At 38.0% G+C, this 24,414-nt stretch overlaps 1 protein-coding gene across 14 annotated transcripts in view; it reads left to right on the plus strand.

Moving 5' to 3' along the window:
• The window catches only part of CDC42BPA (CDC42 binding protein kinase alpha), a 187,720-nt gene that overhangs the window by 48,890 nt on the left and 114,416 nt on the right, over positions 1-24,414 (plus strand). For all 14 annotated transcript variants that reach the window (XM_064648041.1, XM_064648046.1, XM_064648042.1 and 11 more), the window contains exons 3-5: positions 13,044-13,135; positions 19,353-19,436; positions 23,824-23,919. In XM_064648041.1, coding sequence (XP_064504111.1) covers positions 13,044-13,135; positions 19,353-19,436; positions 23,824-23,919 — 272 coding nt within the window. The remainder of the gene's footprint in view (positions 1-13,043; positions 13,136-19,352; positions 19,437-23,823; positions 23,920-24,414) is intronic.

Raw genomic sequence — 24,414 nt, forward strand, 5'->3', positions numbered from 1 at the left:
GATTTGGGTTGGAAGAAGTATTAATATAGAATAGAAAGTTGGTAGTGTATAGATAGGTATGAAAAGGTCAGTTGTGGATGAGTTCAATCAAGAGTTGTTGGGGGGAAATGCATTTAGAATTCTTGCACGTATGGCATATGAATGCTGATTTTTCCCTTACAATTGACATTAGTTTTAGAAATCAATTTTACTTGCTAACAAATAACTGGAGAATTTGAAAGAGAGCAACAATTTAAGGGTGGGCTTTTTTTTTGTTTTGTTTTTGGTTATGTTTTGTGTGGGGTTTTTTTAAGAGCAATGTTGTGAAGCCAAACTAAAACTAGTAGGAGTGATTTGTGGTGACTTCTGAGTAAATACAGACTAAGAATATAAAAATAGGTGTTAATGAGAGCAGGAGTTGCCATACTTTCCTAAGAATTTGAGATCAGAAAAAAAAAGAATGTTCGGAGTGTGTGAAGGGAAATGTTACAGTTCTCATGTTTTTTTGTAATAGGTAGGGAGTGCACTGTGTTATTATGGAAGTGATTTAGATTTGGCCTGGGACTTGACCCATTTGTCGAGAAAGGTTTAAGAGTAACAAGCTCTGTTTGTCAACTGGATGGATAGATGCACTCATAAACCATACTTTCAAATATGAATACTTCCATATATTTATTTGATGCTTCATTATGATTAAATTTCATTTTTAGTAGTAGTATTTTGGTACTGTTTTCATGTGGGTAAGTGTTAGAAATTCGTAGGGTTCAGATTTCAGAAAGTTTTGACCATCTTTCACATTGTTGTTAAGCTTGCAATAATTTAATATGTTGCTCAAGTCTAGAGGAAGAAAAGGTGTCATGACCAGGTATTTGAACTGAGGATTCTTTCTGAACAGGGCAAGATGATGAAATAATTAACAAAATGGTCGTATAACGTAAGTTATCCATACTAAAAATAGATGTTTGCTTCCATTCACTTGCTCTTTTGTGATCTGTGAAACAAGATGACATTGGGAAAAGTGAGCTGTGAATTCACCTCACTGCAAGTTGTTTTTTCATAGAACAAACCTTCTATAAACTAATTTCAGAGTGAAAAGTAATGAATTCCTAGCATTCATTTTGCTTATGACTTAATTATGATTTATATTTGCAAAATGTCTTATTACCTGTAAGTGGAATCTATTTTTACTAGAGTGCACTTTCCATTTAAGTATTTTTATGAAGTATCCAGACTAAGAATATTTAAAAATTATAAGCATAACTAAATTTTGTGTATGTTACCTTCTTTTGAAGTGTGGTTACTGGATTGGGGTAACTAAATGACTCTTTCTCTCCTGCTACTTTTGTATAGAAATTAATGAATTTGTGTTCCGTGCTCTTCTGAAAACGTGTCCAACTTCCTTATTATCCCATTACTTATCTCAAACTTGTTTGTGTGTGCTATGTCTTGCCATGGCTCTTCCTTTCAAGTTTCTAATAAACAAGACTTTTGAGATAAAACTTGGGTAAAAGCATTCAAAGAATTTTCAGAACTCAGTGAGTATTTTATGTATTTAGGATCACAACTTGCGAAACTTTTTGTCCAGCACATCAGATGCATACAAGACCACCTCTCCTGTCTGCATTTAGGGAAAAAACCTCAAAAAATGTTGAAAATATGTCTTTAAATTGAAGATGAAGAACAGTTTTTATTGATCCTAATGGTTCTCTTTGATTAGTCTATCTTTTGAAACTGAAGCAATCGTTCATTTAGAGAAAGATTGTTAATTTAACTTGCTGCCTCTTCTTTTTAACTTTAGCTGATAAATAAAACCAAATAATTGTATCCTGTTATAAAATTACTGTATTGTCATAGAAAAATTACCTTTCATCAATGTACTAGTAAGCAAATGCTTTTATCTATGTACATATCATAACAGGCATACAGGAGTACAACTTTGCGTTGCTATAGGGGGTAAGATTCAAAGATTACTCTTAATTTAGGCTCAGACCTGCAAATACATGTATGTAAGAGTACATGGTTTTGAGGTGTCTCTTATTTCTGTTCATGGGGACACTGACATAAGTGATGAAAGTCAGTTCAGATGGTACCACTAGGGAATCCCTTCACTTGATTCATTAGGAACTCTGAAGGCTCCATCTGAAGCAGTATGCCCTTAAAGGATGGCTTGAAAACATTCTGTGTTTAGATAATATAAGCATAAGAGTGCATAAAAACAGGACCAAGAAACTGAGTAGAAAAATAAGGTTAAAGTTTTTTTTTTAGGTTTCATAAATAGCTAGATCCACCAGTGCTTTGGGTTCTAGAATTACTCTTTACTGCATCCTTAGTGATACAAAGGAGGTGTTGATCAAAGCAAAAAGAGCTGTGGTGCAAGAATTTCTGGCACATGCGCGTGTGTGCTCACAGATGTAGGTGGTTTATATGTAGGAACTTACTACTTCCAGAAAATGTTTGCTGTAGGGTGGTTACAGGTGTTGGGAAATATATTTGTCACCTTCAAAATGCAGATTCCGTTCAAAGTTTGATTTATATTAATGGGGATTGTTGATCTTTTTTTGCAATAAAATTATTAAAATTGCCATAAGGTGAACTGCGGTCAAAATAAAAATATCTTAATCAGCATTATTTTACAGTGATCACTTAATCAGGAAGAAAGCAAAGATGATTGTAGTTGAGAAATAGAGTGCCGGATCTGGTGCACAGTTAGGTACATGAGAGTTATGGCCTTTATTCTCAAGTGGGCCAAATCAAGTTTATTATAGGCAATTTACATTCTAAGGTACTGAATTGTCAAATGATTAATTATTTTTTTATTTCAATTGCATTAGTTTTAAGGTAACTCTGAAAGAGTGCTGAAGTTCTAGGATTTTTGAAGACCTTTAAGGAGTATGCTTGGTTTGATAAAGGGCTACTTTTGAAGTCATAATTCCCTGAAGTGTCACAAAACTAAGAAGAGTTCTTGGAACATGACTTAATGTCACATTTTTTTTAGAATTACAGTCTTTTTGTCATTGTGTCAATGCAAAAGAACCAGGCAGTTATGAACCCAGCTTGAATACAAGGAGCAAGCAAATGAGTAGCTTGCAGTTCTTACAGTAGAAATAATATAGGATGGTGGCATTAAAATGGTGTGAGGTATGTGTGGAGTGGGAGCTTAAGCTGTGGAACTGGAAGAATTTCTGTGGACATAGGAAGGGTGTTTCTTCTTCTTTTGTGACTGGGAACTTGAAATTTGAATACAAAGTCATGGAGACATATATTATTTTAACCTAGGCAAAATTCCTTCACATGACACTAAGTTCCTACTCACTACAGTTTTTAGTATTTCCATTTGACTTACATTATATCAGAGTTATTCTTGCTTTTCTGAATTTTCAACTTTATTTTAATGTTTGAACTTTGGTTTAATGTCATGAATGCAGGGCTTCATATAACATCTTACATTTCAAATGTTGTCTGTAAGGGCAGAATTAAGAGACTAATTGTATGCATTTGTAGAAGGTCTCAGGCTCTACTTGGGGCTTTTGAGCTCTGTTGTAATGCAAATATAAACAAGTGTCAGTGAAACCCACAGGATATGAAGTGCTTAGGAGCAGGTTTATGCCCTGCTTTTAAAGAATATTTTGTGTAAAGGTATATTGTTATATGTTCTTGTTCATACAGTGGGCACCAGCCTGTAACATCCTGAAGAAGAATTTGCCTGCTATTTGAGCTTGGCTGCAATACTGGCCTTTTGTGAGGCCCTTGCCACTTGGTGGGAAGTGTCTGCAGGGATGTGCAGAGAATTTGGGAGTAAAAACACCGTAAAGGAGGAGGGAGAGACAGGACTCAAACAATTCGTGTGCTGTGTGAGACCTGACAGGTGTGCATTTTGGCAGGTTCCGAGTGTAAATGTGCGCTAGGAATACATGGCTACACACGAGTCGTTTTAGAGGAGAGTTTGTGGAGCCTGATCGCCCTCCTTCTCACAAGGATTAGAGTGTATCCTTTAACTAATTTAAAGAGATTAAAAGTACTTTCAGTTTTACAGAGCTTTTATAGCTTTTTTCCTCCTCCAAACTGAAAATTAATAGTGTTAGTTGCTCATATAAGGATGTAATGAAACTCTCAGTATCAGCAGAAAGTCAAATGTCTGACCTCAATATATTTGCTTTATATATATTTCCTTTAATGAAAATTCTGAAGTAAAAGGAAGACTGGATGATGTAGTGTAGCTCTAGTCCTTGCTTGTTAGTCACAATTTAATGAAAAGTGAAGGCGCTCAAGACTACTGGCTGTAAAAGGAGAAAGAAAATGCATCAAGGAATTTGAGAAAGGATTGTAGCAGGGCATCATCGTAGAAACTAGGACTTCAGGAGAGACTCCAGCTGGGTAGACCAGAGTTTGAAAGGACAAGTAAGAAATTAGAGAACTAGCAGAAATTAGCTCATGGTGGCTTCTGTGACAGGTGGGGCAATGGGATGGGGGCCTGGAGATAGAGAAATAGGCATGAGCAGACTGATACAAAAGGCAGATGTGAGGTTGTAGTGGGTTGACCCTGGCCAGATGCCAGGTACCCACTAAGTCACTCACTCTCCCTCTGCAACTGGACAGAGGAGAGAAAAAACCCAGCTATGGATTCATGAGTTAAGAGCTGGGAGAGGCCACTTACTGATTACCTTCACAAGCAAAACAGACTCAAAGTGGGGATAGTACTTAAATTTGTTTCTAACAGGATAAAGCAAAAGAGTGAGAAATAAAATAATCTTAAAAACGTCTTCCCCTCACCCCTTCTTCCTTCCATGTTCTCCATCCTCCCTCCCAGCAGTGCAGGGGGATGGGGAATGGGGGTTACAGTCAGTTGTTGTTTCTGCCACTGCTCAGGGACAGGAATCCTTCCCCTGCTCCTGTGGGGTCCCTCCCACGGGAGACAGTCCTTGATGGACCTCTCCAGCATGAATCCATCCCTCGGGCAGCAGTTCTTCCCAAAGTGCTGTCCCGTGGGTCACTCCTCCATGGGGTGCAGTCCTTCACAGATTAGCTGTACTGATGTGGGTCCCCCACAGGGACCACCAGTCCTACCTGGGAAAAACCTGCTCCAGTGTGGGCTTCCTTCTCCATGGGCTGCAGGTCTCGGGCAGGACCCTGCTCCATCCTGGGCTCCCACGGGGTCACAGCCTCCTTCATGTATCCACCTGCTCCAGCATGGGCTCCCCATGGGCTGCAGGTGGGTCTCTGCACCCCGATGGTCCTCCATGGGCTGCAGGGGCGCAGCTGCTCCCCCATGGTCGCACCATGGGCCGCAGGGGCCTCAGCTCCAGCTCCTGGAGCACCTCCTGCCCCTCCTTCTGCACTGACCTTGGTGTTCACCTTGTTATTCCCATGTTCTCGCTCCACTCTTCCCTGGCTGGAATTTTTTCTGTGCAACAACCTTCTGTTCTTAAATATTTTATCACAGAGGCTTTACTATCACTCCTGATTGGCTTGGCCTTGGCCAGGGACAGGAAGCCCATCCTGGAGCTGGCTGGCATTGGCCAGGGGACAGAGGAAGCTTCTAGCAGCTTTTAACAGAAGCCGCCCCCACCCCCTACCAAAACCCAGCCACAGAAACCCACTACATTGGCACAGAAGTGGAGAAAATTGTGGACAGTGTGGGCAGAAACCATCCTGTAAAGTGGCAAGGCAGTGTGGGGACAGGACAGAGTGATACTGGTTGATGAGTCTTCTGGGAGAGGTTAGGACTGAGTAGTTGAGAAGGAAAGCATTGGGATAAGGAGTCACAGCAGACAAGAGGTGAAACTGGATCGTGTATTTGTGAGAGGCAAGAGAAGGCAGCATAAGGCAGACTGCAGTATTTTACTGGTGTTTGAGCATCCCTTAGTATCCTTCTTTCTGTAGCTTCAGGAACAGAGACTCTTACAGTGCTGTGAAATACCTGGGAAGCTGAGCAGGCGCCTTTTTTAGTGCTGGTCCATGAAGAAAGTGACAGCCTGCAGCACTGGTCCCTCAGTGAGTGAGGGTCATGTACTGGATGCCCGTGTTCTGTGGACCAAAGTTGCTAGCTTCCTTCTGGTAAAACACTTCTATGTTACTACAGCATGCAGCAGAATTTCTAGAGAGGATTAATTTCTTTCTTTTTTTTTTTTCAGTGAGAGGATTATTTGGATTATAAATAAAATATATATTGAACAATTCTTTAATTAGGGATGCAAAACCATAAATGTGGAACAAAGGAAACGATGGAATTAATGATGCCTCCACAAGTACTTTAGAGAGTACATATTTCAGGCCTCTGCTGTGGTCATAAAAAATAGTTGGTCTTTACAGTGGAGTGCTGTTACTTGACACACAAGTCATTCTTTTTTCCTTTTTCTTTCTTTTTCCCCTCTCTCTCATTGAAGTGTGCTTGCGCACTCTTTTTATTGCACAATATTAGATTTTTTTTCTCTGATATTCATCAACACACAGTGTTCCACAAACAGCTCTTTTTCAAGAGCCTAGTCAGATTAGGTGTTATCTCTGCTTTACATAATAAAAAATAACTTTGAGGAACTAAGAATTTTACTTAAAGTATTCATTTTTGATGCCTGGTTTATTTTGACTTTTCGGAACATTTAGTAATTCTAAGCACAGGTATGATTGATTTTATTTACAGCTTAAATGTCCAGCATTTTTTGGCAGTCAAATACCAGCGTATTGAGTTACATGTCAGATATTGAGGAATGCGAAGTTCAAGGTTGACTGTCAGAAGTGTGATTTTAATTGACTTGTTTCCAGCTCTATGACAGCATGAGGGATGGAGTCTGAGCAGTGTTCTGCTTTGTAAGCCTAAGACCACCTTTTTCCTTCTCCTTTGTTATCCTTTTAGGGTTTTTAAATATCACAAAACTTATTTCCTGTCTGCTCTTGACTTTCTCCCAGAGCATTTCCACCCTCTTTATTAGGTGGAACAGGAGTCTTGTAGCATGGTCAGTTATATCTTGCTTCAGAATTCCAGTCCACAGCAGCATGAATTAAAGTTCAATATTTCACTTTGCTGGCTAGTAAAATAATATTTAAACATAGGGTGCTTTACTGAAATTCTTGGGACAGGAAAGAATGGTAATATGCAACAATAATGGCCATATCTTGATGTGGTATGGAAGCGCTGTCCAGATCTGCAGTGGGTGTTTCAGGAACGAAGGGATTATTTTTCATCTGAGTCTGGGAAATGAAAAAACAGAACTACTCTCGATTGCTTGGGAAAGATATTTTATTTTTCTCTCTGATTTTAAAGTTCCTGTTGAAGAATATTTTGTGGTAGCTGTAGCCAAAGATGTCTGGATGGTCTCTACTTGACTTAAGTGCAAACACGTTACGATCCAAAATATCGTGTCTGTTGTACACCGTAGTACGGGAATCTGTGGACATACTTCTCATTCTTGGAAAATGCCAGATTCTTAACTTGTACTTACAGATGTTGGCACTTAACTGTTCCTCAGGAAAAACATGTTAAAAATGTTCTGAGGGAGTGAAAAATGAATCTTAACTGTTAAAACTGAGAAGGGTATTTGTGGCTTTTATTTTTTACATTGCCTTAACAAATGTTCTGTGGTTCAGCTGCTATCACTGTTGACTACAGTGTTTCATCCTGATTTCCTCTGGAGAGTTGGCGGCCTAAGCTTTCTTAGGCTGTTCTGCCAACCTTAAGTGGGTGGAGAGGAGAGATTTCTTTTCCATCTCCTCTCAGATTAGGCTTTAAGCAGCTCTGCCTTGCTGATTGTCAATTATTTCCACTTTGTTTTGAGAAATACTGTTTATTCTGGGAGTAGTTTTCTCTCACACTTCCTTTCCGGAGTTTTTTGAAACCTTCAGTTATGGTCTGTCTTAACTCAAAAATGCTATTTACACATTTCATAGTCACAGCTGACAGAAGCCAGTGGAAAATAAATACTTCGGATTTGGACTGAGCCTGTAAAATAGAAACACTTGTTAAGTTCCTTTCAGGAATTTAGCAGAAATTTCAAAACTGCAGAATGCTTTTAAAAACGGAGCTCTCAGTGCATTATTTTGCTTTGGGTTTGTGGTCATTTAGTTTGGGGGTTTTTGGGAGGGGGGATGTGGGGTTTTTTGTTTGTTCATTTGTTTATTGTTGGGAGTTTTTTCTTCCCCCCGCCCCAGGACAGCACTAGGAAGAATTAGAGAGCCTTCTGGATTCAGTTAAGTGACAATCTCTTAGGTTATGTGTTTTTTCTCCTTTGTGTGGTAAAGCTCTGTATGTATTTTAATAATTATTTTTAGCTAGTGAAGGAAAGGGGGCTTTGTCTTGAAATGGCAAGCAACTAGTTTCCCATGGTGGTTGTTTTCTTTTCCGATCTGTTTCCTTCAGGGGTAGGCACTGATCTCTTCTCTGTGGTGACGAGTGACAGAACCCGAGGGAGTGGCCTGAAGCTGTGTCAGGGCTCTTTACCCAGAGGGTGGTTGGGCACTGGAACAGACTCCCCAGGGAACTGCTCACAGCAGCAAGCCTGACAGAGTCCAAGAAGTGTTTGGACAGTACGCTTGGGCACATGGTGCGACTCTTGGGAGTGGTCCCGTGGAGGGCTGAGTGTTGGACTCTGATCCTGATGGGTCCCTTCCAACTCAGCATATCCTGTGATTCTGTGATAATGAACTTTCACCATTACTGTTGACAATTCTGGTGGATACAGCTTTTAATTTCTATACCTTTGGCTTGATGTGGCATTTTACATTGAACAATGCAGTGAGCAGAATGCTGGGTTTGCTGTGGGATACCTGGATCACTAAGGAAGCATGTTTTGTAATTCCTTTGGGAAGTAAGATATGGATATCTTACTGCAACCTGGCAGTCAGCAGTACAGTGTCTTCCATCTTAGCAGAGTTACCCAGCCTGTTTATTCAAAAGCAGCTATTGCATCAGTGAGACACCAAGAGGAATTCCTAAACATTGTCCTGTTTTCTATTTAAATAAGTTGTGGGGACCCATTCCAATTGCTGCACCAGGTCTGCAGCACTTTCTTTAACAGTCAACATGACCTTCATCTCACTTGGGTTCTTTTCAGCCCATGCCTACAGCAGCTCTGTGCTGGGGAGGGGAAGGGGTACTAGCAGGTGAGGGAAGAAGAGGAAGGAGCTCACGACTAGCTCCTCTCCTCTCTGCCAGCAGGTTAGCCTTGAAAAGTCTGAATTCTAGGGCTTGGCCTGCCCAAGCTCTGCAGACAAAAGCTTGGAGCTGGAGGGAGAGAAAGGCAGGAGTATGAAACTAACTTTGCAAGTAAAGCATCCAATAGTGCTGTTTTGATATTTTGATGTTGTTCGGTGTAATCATGGTATTAAACTATATTGGGCTATAAACCACGTTGCTGTAGTCCCTGTGTCAGCTCTTCTGGAGGTGGACTTTTATCTCTCAGAGTTTGAAAATTAACCTCTGTGTTTAAATTAAATTAAATGTGCTGTAAGTAATGCTAGTAACTGCTTTCCTCCCACATAAATATGATAAACAGACTGTTGAAGCTCAATGTCACTACTGCAGAACCCATTGTTTTGCCTCTCTTCTGCTGGATGGTTGTTGTAATTGTAATAAAATCCTCCTTTTCAGGGCCGGGGGTAGAACATATGTTCCTCTGCATGCCAGGCTTGGCAGATAGAGTCTTCCTGACTGTTTTTTCTCTGTGTTTAGCATGTTACTTCTAATGAAGTTCTGATTAAATTTCAACTGGGGAAAAAAATCTAAATTTCTAACACTTGTAATATTCTCCTTTTACTGAATTTTATTGTGTGTGTTATAAGCATAAGTGGAATGAATGGCTAGAACATAAAATGTGGGGAAAGACCCATGGAGACTTCAATACATTGAAGGAATAGTCATGACAGGTTCACCTTGTTTGAAAATGCAGCTTATCTTACTACATCAAGACATTGGTTACCCTGAGGGTGAATTGGGAGATTGGTTTTTCTTGACGTGTTTAATTGGTTGAATAAGTGAAAGGAATCTTGCCAAGAGGGTGGTGGTGCAGTTTTCCCAGGCAGGGTTAGATCGGAAGTATCGGCCAGGTGGAGTGGCCAAGTGTTTTCACAGAACAGTTTTTATAGGTCAAGTCTTATCTATCCATCTCCTCCACAGAGATTGATAGCAACATGGAATATTTTTTGGAGTAACCTCCTCCATAAACACTGTGTATGACTTGTGGTCACAGAGAATTGCCAAATTTGAAACTTTTATATAATGAACTTCAATTCCTGCTGAGCTGAAATTCCAGGAAGAGCCAAGGGACATGCTGCCCACACTTACTCCTCATTTGGAGGAGGAAGAGTTCTATTTGGCACAGCAAGCTGCTGGACCTTAATCTGTATCACACATGGCTAGCGACCTTGAAAAGAGATGTGTGTGTAGAAAAAAATCATCTATGTCACTGTGTATTTCTGTAGGTTGAATGAAGTACCAAAGGAAATAAATGCTCATACTGCCTTTTGCTCTCAAAAAACTGCAAAGACAGTGTGTCCCTCTGGTATCTATGATCAAGGAAACCGCAGCTCCTGCTGAAAAAGAGGATGTTGTGTTCTGTTAACTCCATGCTGATTCTCTTTAGAGAGATGGGGATGTAAACAGGGGAGAGCTTGTACCTGTTTGTTTTAGCAGAGCTGCTTTTCAGGGACCCCTTGTAGCACGTTGCACTTTGAAGACCCGTTCCCTGGCCTGACACTTTGCTCCCTTTTTAACGGCCTGTGTGACATTGCCAGACCGGTTGCAAAAAGTCTGCCTGTTCACCTCATAGTCTGGAAGGCTGGATGTATGACACGGCTGTCTGAAGACAGGCCTTCCAAGACCCAGACCAGGCCAAGTTTTCTGCACTTAACGTTGCTGTTGCCACAAGAACAGCAGATGTTTGCGCAGCAGACAAACAACATTGATGATAAAGCAAATTGACCTTTTTTGGAACAAGCTTTTTGGGGCACATTCCTAGGGCAATTCTTCTTCCCACCTTTTTTTTTTTCTTTTAAATTTTCTTTTTTTTCCCCTAGGGATGTATCTTTCTTCATAAAACTGCTTCGCTATACATTGACATCTCTTGTGATGTCAGTGTGATAAAAAAATTAGAGGAAGGTTTGCAAACTTTTCCACTAATGCTGATACTGCAAATCATTAAACCTACTCCAAACCTATTTTTGTCGACTGTATTTTACTGAAGTAGTTATAGTGATGTTTATTTTTCCAGTGTCCCTATGGGAACCTTGGAAGATTTCAGAATGTAATAATTAAAGAATGACAGGCCTTTCCTTGGAATATAAAGTGAGGAAGAGCTTTGTGGTTTAAACAGCTATGCTGTTGCTTGTTAGCGAGATATTTTGCCTTGTACTCTAGCCAGGCCTATAATGGTCAAAAAATGTTGAAGTTGAGAACTGCATGTTTGTTTTCAATCAGTTGTTTTTCAAGTTAAAGGCCCTAATGGCTTGTTTTAATTTGTTCAGTAGTATTTGTCAGTAGTATTAATATTTGTATTCAATCACTTAGTACACTACAGCTGAGGCTGTCCAAGTAAGGCAGTACATTTTCTTATCACTTGCTTTTTCTATTGCAAGACCTTCCTTTTAAGGGATAAAAGAATAATTGAAAGTTTGGCGAATCTCTGTGAACTTGAGTAATATACTTCTGTTTAAATTACATTTTGGAAGTGTTTAAAATGCAATATGAAACCTGTATTTTGGTTGCATAAATAAATATTTTGAATAGATTTATTTATAAAGGTAAAGTAAAAGTATCGTTAAAGTGAAAATTTCAGTGTTGTATGGCTGTATCTTTACTATTTGGACCTAAACCCTGGATGTTTCTGTAGTTATAACAGATATAACTCCTGGTAGAGAATTGATTTCTGGCATCTGAGAAATTTTAGAAGAATAGTCTGAGTTCAGGCTTTGGAACCTGTGAGATTTTTGAAGGGTTTAATCCATTGTCCCACTAATGTTAGTAGAAGTGTGCTGGATTGCTTAACAGGACAAATGTAATACTGCATTTTTGTGGAGTTGTTTTTCAAACATGATTTACAATGCTACTTTAAGGACTAAGATAAAAAAAGTTTTTTGGGGATTTCTAGGTGTTAAAACTACAAGTAACTTGTGTCTTGACTTAGTTTATAAAATTGCTTTGCTGAATAGTAGACAGTAGGCTTTTGGACAAGGATGCTGTGAAGTGAATGTTAATATCAGATTTCGGAGTTGAATGATAGATTATCTGTATCAGTGATTTTTAAACTATAATTTTAAAAAGAACTTTTTCTTCTTAATTATTTGAAGTTTTAATTTTTTCTTTTTCTTTTTGCCAGAGATTGTGTTATGTAGGTTTTGAGGTGGAGTTATCAGTAACTTGGATGTTTTGCATGCAGGCAGAGAGCATGTATTAATGAAGCAGGACTGGTTAATTGTAGTGCTAAATGGGGCTGAAGGAGGGGAACAGTCCTCCTGATATAGTTTTACTGCAAAGAACACAGGGGTTACCTGTCTGGAGCACAAAGTTGTTGGACTTACTACTTTGAAAGATAGTATAACAGGGGGAAAATAAGAGGGAAATGAAGCTTATTAACAAATTCAGTTTCTCCACTCAACGTGTTAATGTCTCCAGTGCAATTCTTCTTCCAGAAGCCAAGAACTGGCTATTCAGTGTCCCCTATCTTGAAGAAGTAGTCTTCAAAAATACTGCATGATACATCATCTAGGCAAATATTGCCCTTCCAGTTTACCATTCATCAACATTTTAATTTTTCATTGAATACAGTATTGTATTCAATGAATACAATATTCAGTGAATACAATATTTTTTTAAATTAAAAAAAAAAAAGGCAAAAGCAAACTTACTTCATAAACTTTTTCTCACAGCCGTTTTGGCTTAGTTTTTACTCGTCATTATTTCTAGCTTTAAATTTCATTATATTACAGTAGGGAATATAGGTATAAGCAAAAAGTCCATTGTTTTGGGGGCTTTGATTCCATCTATTTTATGTTACTGTTACCTTGTTTTTTGATTTTGTGGGGGTTGTTGTTTCGGTTTTTTTTTTTAATGATTGATTTTTTTTTTCCTTTTTTTTCAGCCAAACCTTTTACGTCTAAAGTGAAACAGATGCGACTACATAAAGAAGATTTTGAGATCCTGAAGGTGATTGGTCGAGGAGCCTTTGGGGAGGTATGTATGTGAAGGAGGTGGAAGGGTGTGAACAGTATTCTTGCAAATCTGCAGCACTGAGGAGAAGACAGATAATAGTAATACACTAGTGTACAGGTTTTTACATTATTTAGCCATAATGGATATTGTAGGCCTACCTAATGTTTGATGCAAGGACATTTTGATTTATACATTCTTTGACAGCTCTTTTAAGTCTTGTAAATTTTGAGAGAAGTTCACATGGATCAAAAAACCATGTTTTGACTGTCTGATGATAAATCATTTCCTTGACTGTAATTCTTTCCAGCCAGTAGGTTGAGGCCGGTGAGTTACTGATGGTATAAAGATCTAGTAATTCCTAATCTTTCTAATAACTAAATAGTACTTTATAGTACTGTTCCAGTATATACTATATATTATATGTATAATATATTACATTACTAATAGTTTTCAGCAGCTTAAATAACCAGTTATTGATAGTGACATTTTAGGAACATAGAGAAATCTCTGTTTTCCTGTCATTTAGTTTCCTATTCTTAATGAATTTTTGAATATTTTTCCTGCATTTCTTTTGAAGGCTTTAGCAGATTTTAGTTTCTTTTTCAGTAGTCACTTAGCGCTATCAAACTATACAATTTTTTGCTGCTTCTGATTAAGCCACCTCTTATTTGAAGTTGTCAGCTAAGGCTGTTGATCACTAGGTTGAGGAAACTTTAGTAAATAAATGTTAGTTTTCTGCCCCTTTTTCTTAATTATTTTGGGTGCATGAGCTTTGTTTCTCATGCAGGACACTGTGCTTTTAGGAAGAACAATTTGGTGTACAACAGTGCCCTGAGTTTTTCATAGCCAAATATACTGCAGATGTGGGTAGTGTGTAAAGCTTCTGCAGTAGGTGCTCCATACTGCCAAAAATACATGTGAACTGAAACCCTAAGAATGAGAAAAGATCTTCTGATCAATGTCTTCATTGCCTTTGGAAATGGAAGTTCTCTTTGTTAAGAGAGAATCTCTGGAGGCTCTGGCATGTGACAGAGAAGAGTTGGTTTCAGGTTCACTTACATGTTTGCATCGTGTGTGAAAATTGGTCTTTACTAGTCTGTGATTATGGAAGAGTAGACTCCTACAGGTAGTATGTAAGGAACAGTAATTTGTACTGTAGTGTGTGTCACTACATACTCTGATGCTTACGTGCAAATGTAATCATTGGGCAGCTGTAAAAATAACAAAAAAAGAGTTGAATTTATTTAGCTACTTTAGCACTCTTGGTTTTGCTCCATCTGGAGTAAAGCTTCTTTATAAAGGAGACTGAAGGCTGAAGTTTCTCATGGATAATTTATCTTTAGTCTAAACCTCTGCCACAAAGAATGTTGCAATCTCCATTTTGATGTAAACACTTCTGCTTAAAAGATCAGCCTTTGTCAGTGCTACCACAGGAGCTGCAGCTGAGTTCATGTACAAACTGTGTTAAATATAGGAAAAATTGCTGATATTGGTGCTTCCTTGTCAGAAGGATCATACGTGAAACCTGCCTTATATTCTGTTTATAAGAGAAGTAATTTTTGTCTGCTAAATCAGCATCAAACACCACAGCTGCTAAACCACAAAGAAACCATAGTTCTTTCTCAGGAAGTTCTTTGTGGTGAATCATCCCATAAATAGTGAGAATGTAACTTTCCCTGTCCTCTTCTGGGGACAGTCTGTGTAATTGGTTAGTTCTCCTCTTCTAGGAACAGTGTTTCTTTCTAATTCCTTATCTGAGGATAGCATGACTCTACTTAATTGTCAAAATGTTCAGTAAGGGAAAAACTGAAGTTCTTTCAGTGAAGATGTTTGGGGGTTTATGTTCCTAAAGTAGGACTTAAATATTTGGAAGGATATATGTTAAATTTTCTTACTAGCTTAGCAAAGACAAGTTTCAAGTCCTAGACATTTGTCTGAGAAGACAACTTCTGTATGAAATTGCGAATTTTCCTTTAAAATAACCAGTAAATATCTGAGCAAGGTTGAAAAAAGGACCACTAAATTTTAGTGCTACTTAAACCACTAAAAACTATATTAATATTAAATTGCAAAATACTTTCATTTACTGAGGCAGATTAAGAAATCTGAAAGAATGTATTTTCTTTCCAGCAAACTATAAATGAGACCAAGGTTTCTCTAGGTTACTGGGAGGGGTAATTTTTGTCTCCTGAATCAACATAATTCTGAAATTCTGTAGACTACAAAGTTAGTGCAAGTTTTCTTTGGCACTGTCTCAGACTTGTTCTTATTTTGATTTTACACTACTCAATTTCTTCAATTTGCATAGTCAAGAAATATTTCCCTTTTTGTTTTTACAAGTTTAATGTAGACAAAAAGTAGTTTAAACTAGTTACTGCTTGTAACTCTAAGAGTTCCTAGTACTTAATTTTGTTTTTCCCCTTACGCTGTTTTCTGCCAGTCTGAGAACGTTTCCTTTTTGTCAAATTATTGACATACCCCTTCCTTCTGCATGCATAACATTTACTTATTTACAGTTTTATGCCATAGCACTGTCTTTAGAAAGCACAGATGTTTTGCTTGGGGGAGGAGCAGGATTATGCTGGTAAAATTAATAATGTGGGCTTCAAGTGTTTCATTGTGCTGGCTTCGAGCAGCACAGTCTGAAAAACTTAACAAACAATTCTAAACAGAAAGACTTTAAACTTGGGAGTTGGAAGAATGCTGCTAGGAATGGGGAAGCAACTGGGCAACAGCTCTTGGTTCTAGCTAATACCAAAATTTTCAGTTGATTCTATTATTGCTTAAAAAAAAAGTTCAGTGCATGCTTATGCAAGCAAATATTACATCTTTGTATTGTTGATATCTCGAAGATGATAAATTTTGTAACTTGAGAACTAGTCAGTTACTCGTAGGTTTTGTCATATAGTTATAAACAGTAACATTCCCTCTTCTTGTTTCTGGAGGTCTGCCTGCTCTTGTTGGGCAAGAAAACCAATGCTGAATCTTTTTTCTACTTTCTTTTTTCTACTTTTTCTTTTTTTTTTTTTTTCATTTCAATTTTAATTGTTTCTGTTTTAGCTTTTTTTCTATGTAAGGCTATTGATTTTTAAGTGAACGAAAAGTGTACCGTAGAGACAAGTAGCCAAGCTTGGGGCACAAGGTGTCTGACAGCATGCCAAACTATACTGCTGTTTGTGGGAAATATGGAAAACTTTTGGAAGAATTGAAAAAGAACCAAACCAACATATCTGACTAAACCAAGATATTTACATCAGCACATACCAATCATTTTTTTCCTGGGCTGCTCACAGGAAAATATAAATTTAAATAAACCCCAACTTTTTAAAGTCTAATTTTAAGAAGTTCCAGTAGCAAGACACTTCAGGATAACTAGACAGGATTGATTACCCTTTCTTCTGTCTTGACAGCTTCACTGGGGAAGGGAAAAGATCAAAACAAGCACTTTCTGTGTATTTGTGCCTTTGTATAGGTAGTAGATACCTCTGTGTATATGTAAACACTGCCTGGGTTTGTAATCGTGATTCAGAATTTTTTGTTACAATTAGAAACTGCATTACTCTTCGCTGAAGTGTCAGGTTTTTCTTTCATAGCCTTGGAATAAACATTTTAGGATTTACTTTCCTAAAGCACTGAGACACCCCCAAAAAGATGCTGTGATTGCAGAAAGATGATGAGGTCTGTGTCTCTTTTGTGTGTCTGTGTGTTGATTATTGATATGGAATAACATTAATGGCTTTCACAGACTAAAAGACAGCTTCTGACTGATTGTAAACACAGCTGGTAAGCTCAAGTCTATTTTTGTTCTTTAGTCACTCTTCAATGCTATTACACATTCACAGAAGGTACTGAGCCCTTGATCGTGCCACAGAAGGCCTATGCTCCAGCTGTTCACCAAAGGCAGTGCCATAGTTCTTAAGAGTTGTGTCCAAGTGAATGCTGAATAGGAGGCTGCAAATTTAGGCAGCAGTGCAGTTAGTGTATGTCTTTCAATAACTGAGTCCCTTGCAGAATAAAAGCCTTTGCAGAATTGGACGTGCTACAGGCAAGAAATGAAATCCTGAAGGTGGCCTTGAAATACATGTATTGTCTTATGCCTCTGGGTGCCTCTCCTGCAATGGTTAATGATGGGGAAAAACTTATTTTTCATGCTGGACAGCAGCAGCTAGGCAGCTCTAGGAGCAACTTTTTAATTTTTCCCTGCATCAGTCCCAAAACCCTTACAGGTCTTTAGGGCAGAACTCATCCAAGTTATGTATGATACAGTTTTAATGCTGACTAGTTGCAACATTAAAGCCTTCTCCTCCTGCCATTTGTCATTAGAAATTGATACAGATAATGTCTTACCAGAGTTTCCAACTAGTTTTAGATGGTGAAGTAAAAGGAGAGTGAGGATCAAATCTGCACTGTGGCTTATATATCACTGCAGAGGATTCATATTTTCCCTCTTAAAGAAAATTGTGATACCCATTCTTGGGGTACCGTGCACAGCAGAGCACAGAGTCTTTATGAATTAAAATTATTATATTATAGGCTAAAGCAGTAATCTATTTTTGTGTTTCAAAACTGAAAGTTCCTCGAGGGATCCCAAGTCTGAACTTGAACCTCATGCATGAAATAACCCTTAAGAATTTCAGTCCATAGACTAGTTTAAACAAGTAAATGTAGTACTTTTCTATCCCATCTCCTTTTTTTCTACCTTATTTCTTTTTTCTATCTCCTCCTCCCCCCTGCCCCATTCCTACCCCCCGTAACCCCAGGAGGCAGCAGTGTCAAGAGCAGGGTTGCTAATGCGATGCCGCACATATGGGAAGTGACAGCTGCTCCGTCTGTGAGCCTGTAGCTGGGCAAGAGGTACACTTGGAGATGTGCTTTGGCTTAGACATCACAGTATTGCAGTCCTTCAGCCTGCGCTTTTGCCGTGTTCATGAAGCTGTTGCAGCTGATGACACATTTGAAGATGGTTGGAAGAGGTTTGCCTGACACTTTCTTCAAACTGTCTGATCCTGTATTTTCTTTTCTGTTATCACTGTCTTCACACATAGCTGGTTTACTGATTATGAAAGAGGTGAAAGGAATGTAGGATTCAACCTTCATATTTTTTTGTCACTGGCCTGCAGGATGAAGATGGTGATAATCTGTATGACAGCATGTTGGTTTGTAACCAGATGCACACAGAAATAAACTTTTATCTGTATAAGTATTAAGATTTATTTGGAAGGGAAGAGGCAGAACAGGATAGTTGGAGAATGGTTGTTAAAATGTATTGATTGCTGAACTTTTGTATAGTTGGGATGATAGTGCAGTGGTCTGGTCTAGTTTTGATTAACAGCTCTGAGTTTGTGGCAGATTCGTACTCATTTTGGTTAAATGAGTATGAGCTTTCCATACCCATGGAAGCCTGAATGTGTAAACGTGTTTGTGTAAACTTCTTCCCTCCCTCTTTCCTAAAAATATTCTATGTTAGCTTATATTATAGCTAAACAAAACTACTATTCTCAGAAAAGGACTGTGTCAGTGAACTTTGTTAATTTATTATTACAGAGGCCTATGGTATTTAATGTTTCAGAAGCTATGGGGGGAGGAGGGGCAGGTGGGCAGGCCTGTGTTCCTTAAGTTTTACTTCTATAGAAATTGTGGATTTCACTGTTTCCTTGCTACTGACAACAGGCATGATAAAGAACTCATTGAACATCAGGTGGGAAAAAAGTATGAAGCCATACTACCTTTCAAGAAAATCTGGTATGTTATATGAAATGACAGTGGAAGTTGTTTTATGGCAAATCTACAGACTGATTTTGTTTAAAACCTAAAATACCTTGTTTCTTTTGATTTACAATCTGCTACACTGTTACCTTTTCTTGACGCCTCTATAATTTAAATTAGTGCGTAGACTGAAGTCCAGGAGCATAAAGCACAGTGCCAGAGACAGCCTTGTTAGAGTATGATAGAGCAAGAGTTGTGATGGTCAGAAATACCATTGTTCATTGACAGTCACCTAGAAAAAATGATACATAGTGAGACTGTGATACATAGTGAAAGCTTACAATAGAGGTGGAACTTTCCTCTGTTGTTGTGATATTTCTTTCTTGATGGCAATGGTGTGATACTGTGTGGATGGTAAAAACATGTCGGGAACACTCAGGACAAAACCTCCAAAACTGAAAGATTACATAAAAATGAAAACAAGATGTGTTTTCATGTTGTAACTTATTTATCTTTCCTTTCCCTTTTCCAGGTTGCAGTGGTAAAACTGAAGAATGCAGATAAGGTTTTTGCCATGAAGATACTTAATAAGTGGGAGATGCTGAAGAGAGCTGAAGTAAGATTACTGTAATGTTTTCCATGATCATGCACCCCCTTACTTTGCTGAATTGTCACTTCTCTGTCCACGAGACTCTCTGTGTGTTAGAGGGGTTGAGGAGGTGCTTCACAATTTACTGACAGTGTAAACATTAATATTAAATAAGCTTAAAGCAGTTCATCAGAAGGGTTAAAATGGCATAGAATCTTGACTTAGGTGGGGCTGGATGTTTTTGACGTTATACCTTTTTTGTAATTGCTCAAGAATTGCCAACTACACAAGTGATCTTTTAATGCATTTGTTCCACTTAGGAATGCAGTCTTTAGCAAGTCTTTTCCATGGTGGAAGGTAGTTACTGAGCTTTAAAAAGGTAATTGCTGAGCTATAACTCACCAAGCCTATTAGTTTATCAGTAGTTAGAATTTAGTCAAGGCCAATTAGTAGGTTGAAAAATCAGAAAGATAAAAGTTTCAAATTTGAGTGCATATTTCATAAAAATGTCCATCTGCAAAAATCTGTGATAAAAAGTTCCTCATTAAAGCTGGAGTCCATTTTGTGTCTGAAAAAGGTGGAACAGCAGTTTTACCAGCCCTGCTTTGCCTTAGCTTCCTACTGTCATTATACAATTCAGCTCTTCATAAAGTCCTTGATAGATTTCCCTGGATTCCTTTGGAAAGAAACTTATAAAATGCAGTCTACACCCGAAGACCTGTGTATTGATTTTGAATGGAACATGTATCTAACCCTTTAATTTGCTTTGAAAATCCTAATCTATGCATACTAAAAATAAAATGCCTAAAAATAGACTCTTACAGTTTTTATTTGAGACCTCAACTTTGTTGCTCTCAGACTGCCTTGCTGTTCAGTTGCTTCCAAGTTTATTCTGGTTTCCGCATTTATCTTTTAATTACATCTGGGTAGGAAATGAGATCCATGGGAAACCGTAACACTTTTGAAAAAAAAGTATTCAGACAAATTAAAGCCAATTTCTGATTGTGCACATCCTGTCTCTTTTAATGAAAATGTTATCACATTAAGAAGTATAAATGGCATGCAGATTGTGGGTAGATGTATACAATGTGTTTCCTTTTTATCCAGAAATTACTCAGATACTGAGCAATCTAGCATTAATCTTGATACAGAGGTATTTCTCTCCAAGACAATTGTCACTAATGTAAGTTTTATTATTTCAGTGAAAAAGAAAAGACCAGAAATAAAGTTCCACTCTATTTTTAAATGTACCGTTTTAAAGTGAGTTTGAAAACTGTTTCTGTTCATTAAAATACAGTTATAAATAGGTTTGAAAATTTTTTCTCTATGCAGGGTATTAAAAATACTCTTCCCATGGGTCCAGCTGAATTTCTGAAAGTCTGAAGTGTTAGCCTAAAAAGAATTACAGCTATGTTTTTCCATGTATTTGTAACCCATGGGTATACAGTGGAAAGAGAACCATCTGGAGTGAAAATGCATTACAAAGCATGACCTTCCACAACCCTAACCTGTCATTTTTAAACGTTGATGAACTCACTTCTTACTACTGCTGGGGAAAATGACCCATTTTGGCTCTGCTAGCTGTGTGCTGCACTAACACTGAAATACACAGGAAAATCAGGCACTCCAAAAATGCAAAAGCAGCATATAGATAGAGGTGTATGTTCATATACCCCTGTATCAACAGCGTGGGGAGTGGGAGTCATTGGTCAAAGTAAAAAGGGAATACATGCTCAGAAGAGGGTCATGAATGACAGATAAAGGTTGATGACTGCAAGCTCTGAGAGCAGTTGTATGTTACAATGAAATTACAGAAGTCAGTGTTCTCTTTTGTATTACACGTAGCATAAATTTTCCGGATACTTGTCACTGTTGAAAACTCAGAGGTGGGATGTAGAACTGGGAGCATTACTGATACAAGGAGTACCTGGAAGTGTATGACAGCTTGCTGTTACACTCCCAAACCTGTTACCCTGAGCGTTGACAGTCACTTAGAGTTACATGTGTGCCACACTGGTGCCAGATGAGGCTCAGGAGAGACCAGGACAAATATTAGCAGCATGGAAGCAGTCAGCACTCCCTGGAGGTGCTAACTCTGAGCTGTAAGACATGGGCACCAAATAGTCGAGCAGGTCAAATTCTTTGCTTCTTGAAGGCCATGATAACGGTATAGATATAACCAGAGCACTGAGATGGCTTTGCTGTGAAAGAGAGTAGGGTCAGATGACCTCTGGAGGTCTCTGCCAACAGTTCAAGGAGACTGCCTGGGGAAGGTGAAGTGTAATGCTGGAATAATGAAAGGCACAAAAAAAAGAGGCTTCCTTTAAAAAAAAAGCTTAATTGAGCTGTTACAGCAATTAAAAGAACTACTGCTACCAACTTTTTTTTCTTGTTGTTGCATTATTTTTGCCATGAACCACTTAGACTCTAGCTGTTACTGTCTCAGCTGTGATCTGCTGTGGTAATAGCTGTTGCTCTCAGCTCTAGGCGTACTTCCCAGAGGTGGATGTCTAGAGCACTCAAGGAATGCATAGTCTTCTGTTAAATCATGGCAAAACCAAGTGGAATTATATAAACTCTCTAATAACTAATCCTATGAATCGTGTCAGAACGAGTAGAGAAAGTACATGTTATTTATACTTGTGAAAACAAGAGTTCATAGTTATCTCTCTCTGAAATATGTCAAGAGTTTACAAACAAGGAAGGAAAAAAATCAAGCTGAAGCATCAAACAGCTTTTCTTCCTTCTGAAGATGATCCTTGCTCCTTCTCCCACCCCAAGTCTATTTTTCATTCAGTAACCTTTGAAGGTATTTGTATAAAGTATGTTTTGCTGTTTTCTCAAATTTCACTGATTTATCTCGTGCATTGTGCTATGATTAAAGTATGTCATCTTTCTTTTTCCTCATCTGCATTATTCTTACTCATTGTATTCACCAAAAAAAAGTATAGTTTATTTGCTCGGAGGAGAGAGGTATTTTCTGCTCTCTTTTTACTGCATGTATTCTTGTGCATAGCTCAATCTCTAATGATACTTCACTTTTTAGTCTTCACTCTCCAAATCTCACAGCCAGCAATAGCTGTGCTAAAGTTCTGATATTTCCAGATTTAGAATTTATTTGGATTTGGAAATCAAATTGGGATTTATTTGGATTTGGAAATCAAATTGAAAAAGTAAAAAGAAAAGGCTTGGATTTCATTTAGATTTGGCTGTCTCAAAGATGGAAGAGATAAGAGCAGGGGTTCAAATTAATGCAACATCTTTGTGAAGAGCAGAGTGTGCTGGAGGAGAATGCGGTCTGTGTTTGTCTCTAACTCTCCCTCTGCCTTCTAAATATAGCCCATACATATTATTCTTTCTTTTGCACTATCTTTTAGATATTTTTTTTTCTTAACAAAATTTGTGTGTTGGCTTTGGTATTTGGTACCTTTTGTTTTCTTGTGATATTTGCTTCAGAACTCAATTCCTTCAAAAGATTTATCATAGTTCTTTGCTGTAGTTTCTTTTTGTCTTTTCATCTGTTGGGTCATTTTTATCTGTCATTCTGCAGTTGCTTTTGCTGAGGTATTTTTTTCACTTCTCAGGACAAGTTGCAAGACCTTCATTGAATTAAATGCCTTGCTGCTTTTTACTTCATTATTTGTTTCACATTTTATCTTTTGTTTCATAAAAACCTGTGTTCTCCTTCTCTTACGTATTCCTTAATATTTGTTGGTGGTTCTTGCTCCCCCTCTGTTCCACTTACGGTGAAGGCACCTCTTGCCTTCTGTTTTTCTTTCAAGTATATTGGGGGGAAACCCCCTGGGGTGTCTGATAAACAGTTTATATCTGGCAAGAGCAATATTCAATTCTGTTCTACTTTTGCTGAGTATCGGGTATGAAGAAAACCCCAACTGATTAATGATTATCAAATGATGACTACATGGAAGTTATTGGCAGCAACTTTCAAATGAAAAGAACCTTGCTTATGTGAAAACTCAAATGTAAAACTAGGCTAAGGGCATGATGAAATAAAACAATGACACAAGACTCCAGATTCTAGCACTCTGACTCCTACTGCAGTTACAATTATCTAATGCCATTATTGATTGTTTTTCTTAATCATATATTGCTATTCTGTCATATTTGATACTTCAGGATTTTGGCTTAGGATTTTTAGACGATGGGAAGCAGCAACTTATTTATCCCTTTGCCTCACTAAATGCTATAGAGAAGTACAACTGTTTAAATTTGAAGAAGGCAGGCTTTTCTCATATTTATTTTTTTGTAGATTTTGTCATGTTTGGATACTGTAATAAATGACTTTTTAACTGAGAGGCAGTTTTGATCACCCCCCCCCAAAAAAAACATAGTCAAAACATGTTTTTCTTTATATATTTTACTTAAAGGCTATAATTATTTTTTTCTTCTTCAGACAGCCTGTTTTCGAGAAGAGAGAGATGTGTTAGTGAATGGAGATAACCAGTGGATCACAACATTACATTATGCATTCCAGGATGAAAACTATTTAGTGAGTGTTGCTTTTATGTATATATGGGTGAACATGAAGATTCTTAGTTGTGGTTTGAGACAGAAATGTAGTTTGTTTATTTGTTAATTTTGTGTTCTGGACCGTACAGACCATATTAGGATCTGTGATGTTGTGCATAAGATTCTGAATGGTGGAGACCGGTCAGAAACTTTGAAAAGTTCTGGTATAAATGTCTCACACATGCAGCTTTGTTTTCTAAACCACTTTGCATTTGTTGATAAACCTTAGTCTGCCTGCATATTCTTTCTTACAATTTGTCACTCCAGTTTAATTGGGTTCATAAAAATAAAAGTGCACTTACTAACATAAATTTTCTGTTCGACTTTAATTTTTGTGATTAACATTGCTGATTTTACAGAGGGGAAATAGGGAGTAGCCCTGTTTGAAACAACAGTTCATTTTGATTGGTCTTTGCTATTTTGAGGACTTAAGCCCACTAAGATGTCCCAAAGTGATAAAATGTTATTGCAGCAT

The sequence above is a fragment of the Pseudopipra pipra genome, chromosome 3 (assembly GCF_036250125.1).
Source record: "Pseudopipra pipra isolate bDixPip1 chromosome 3, bDixPip1.hap1, whole genome shotgun sequence".
Taxonomy (NCBI): Eukaryota; Metazoa; Chordata; class Aves; order Passeriformes; family Pipridae; genus Pseudopipra; species Pseudopipra pipra.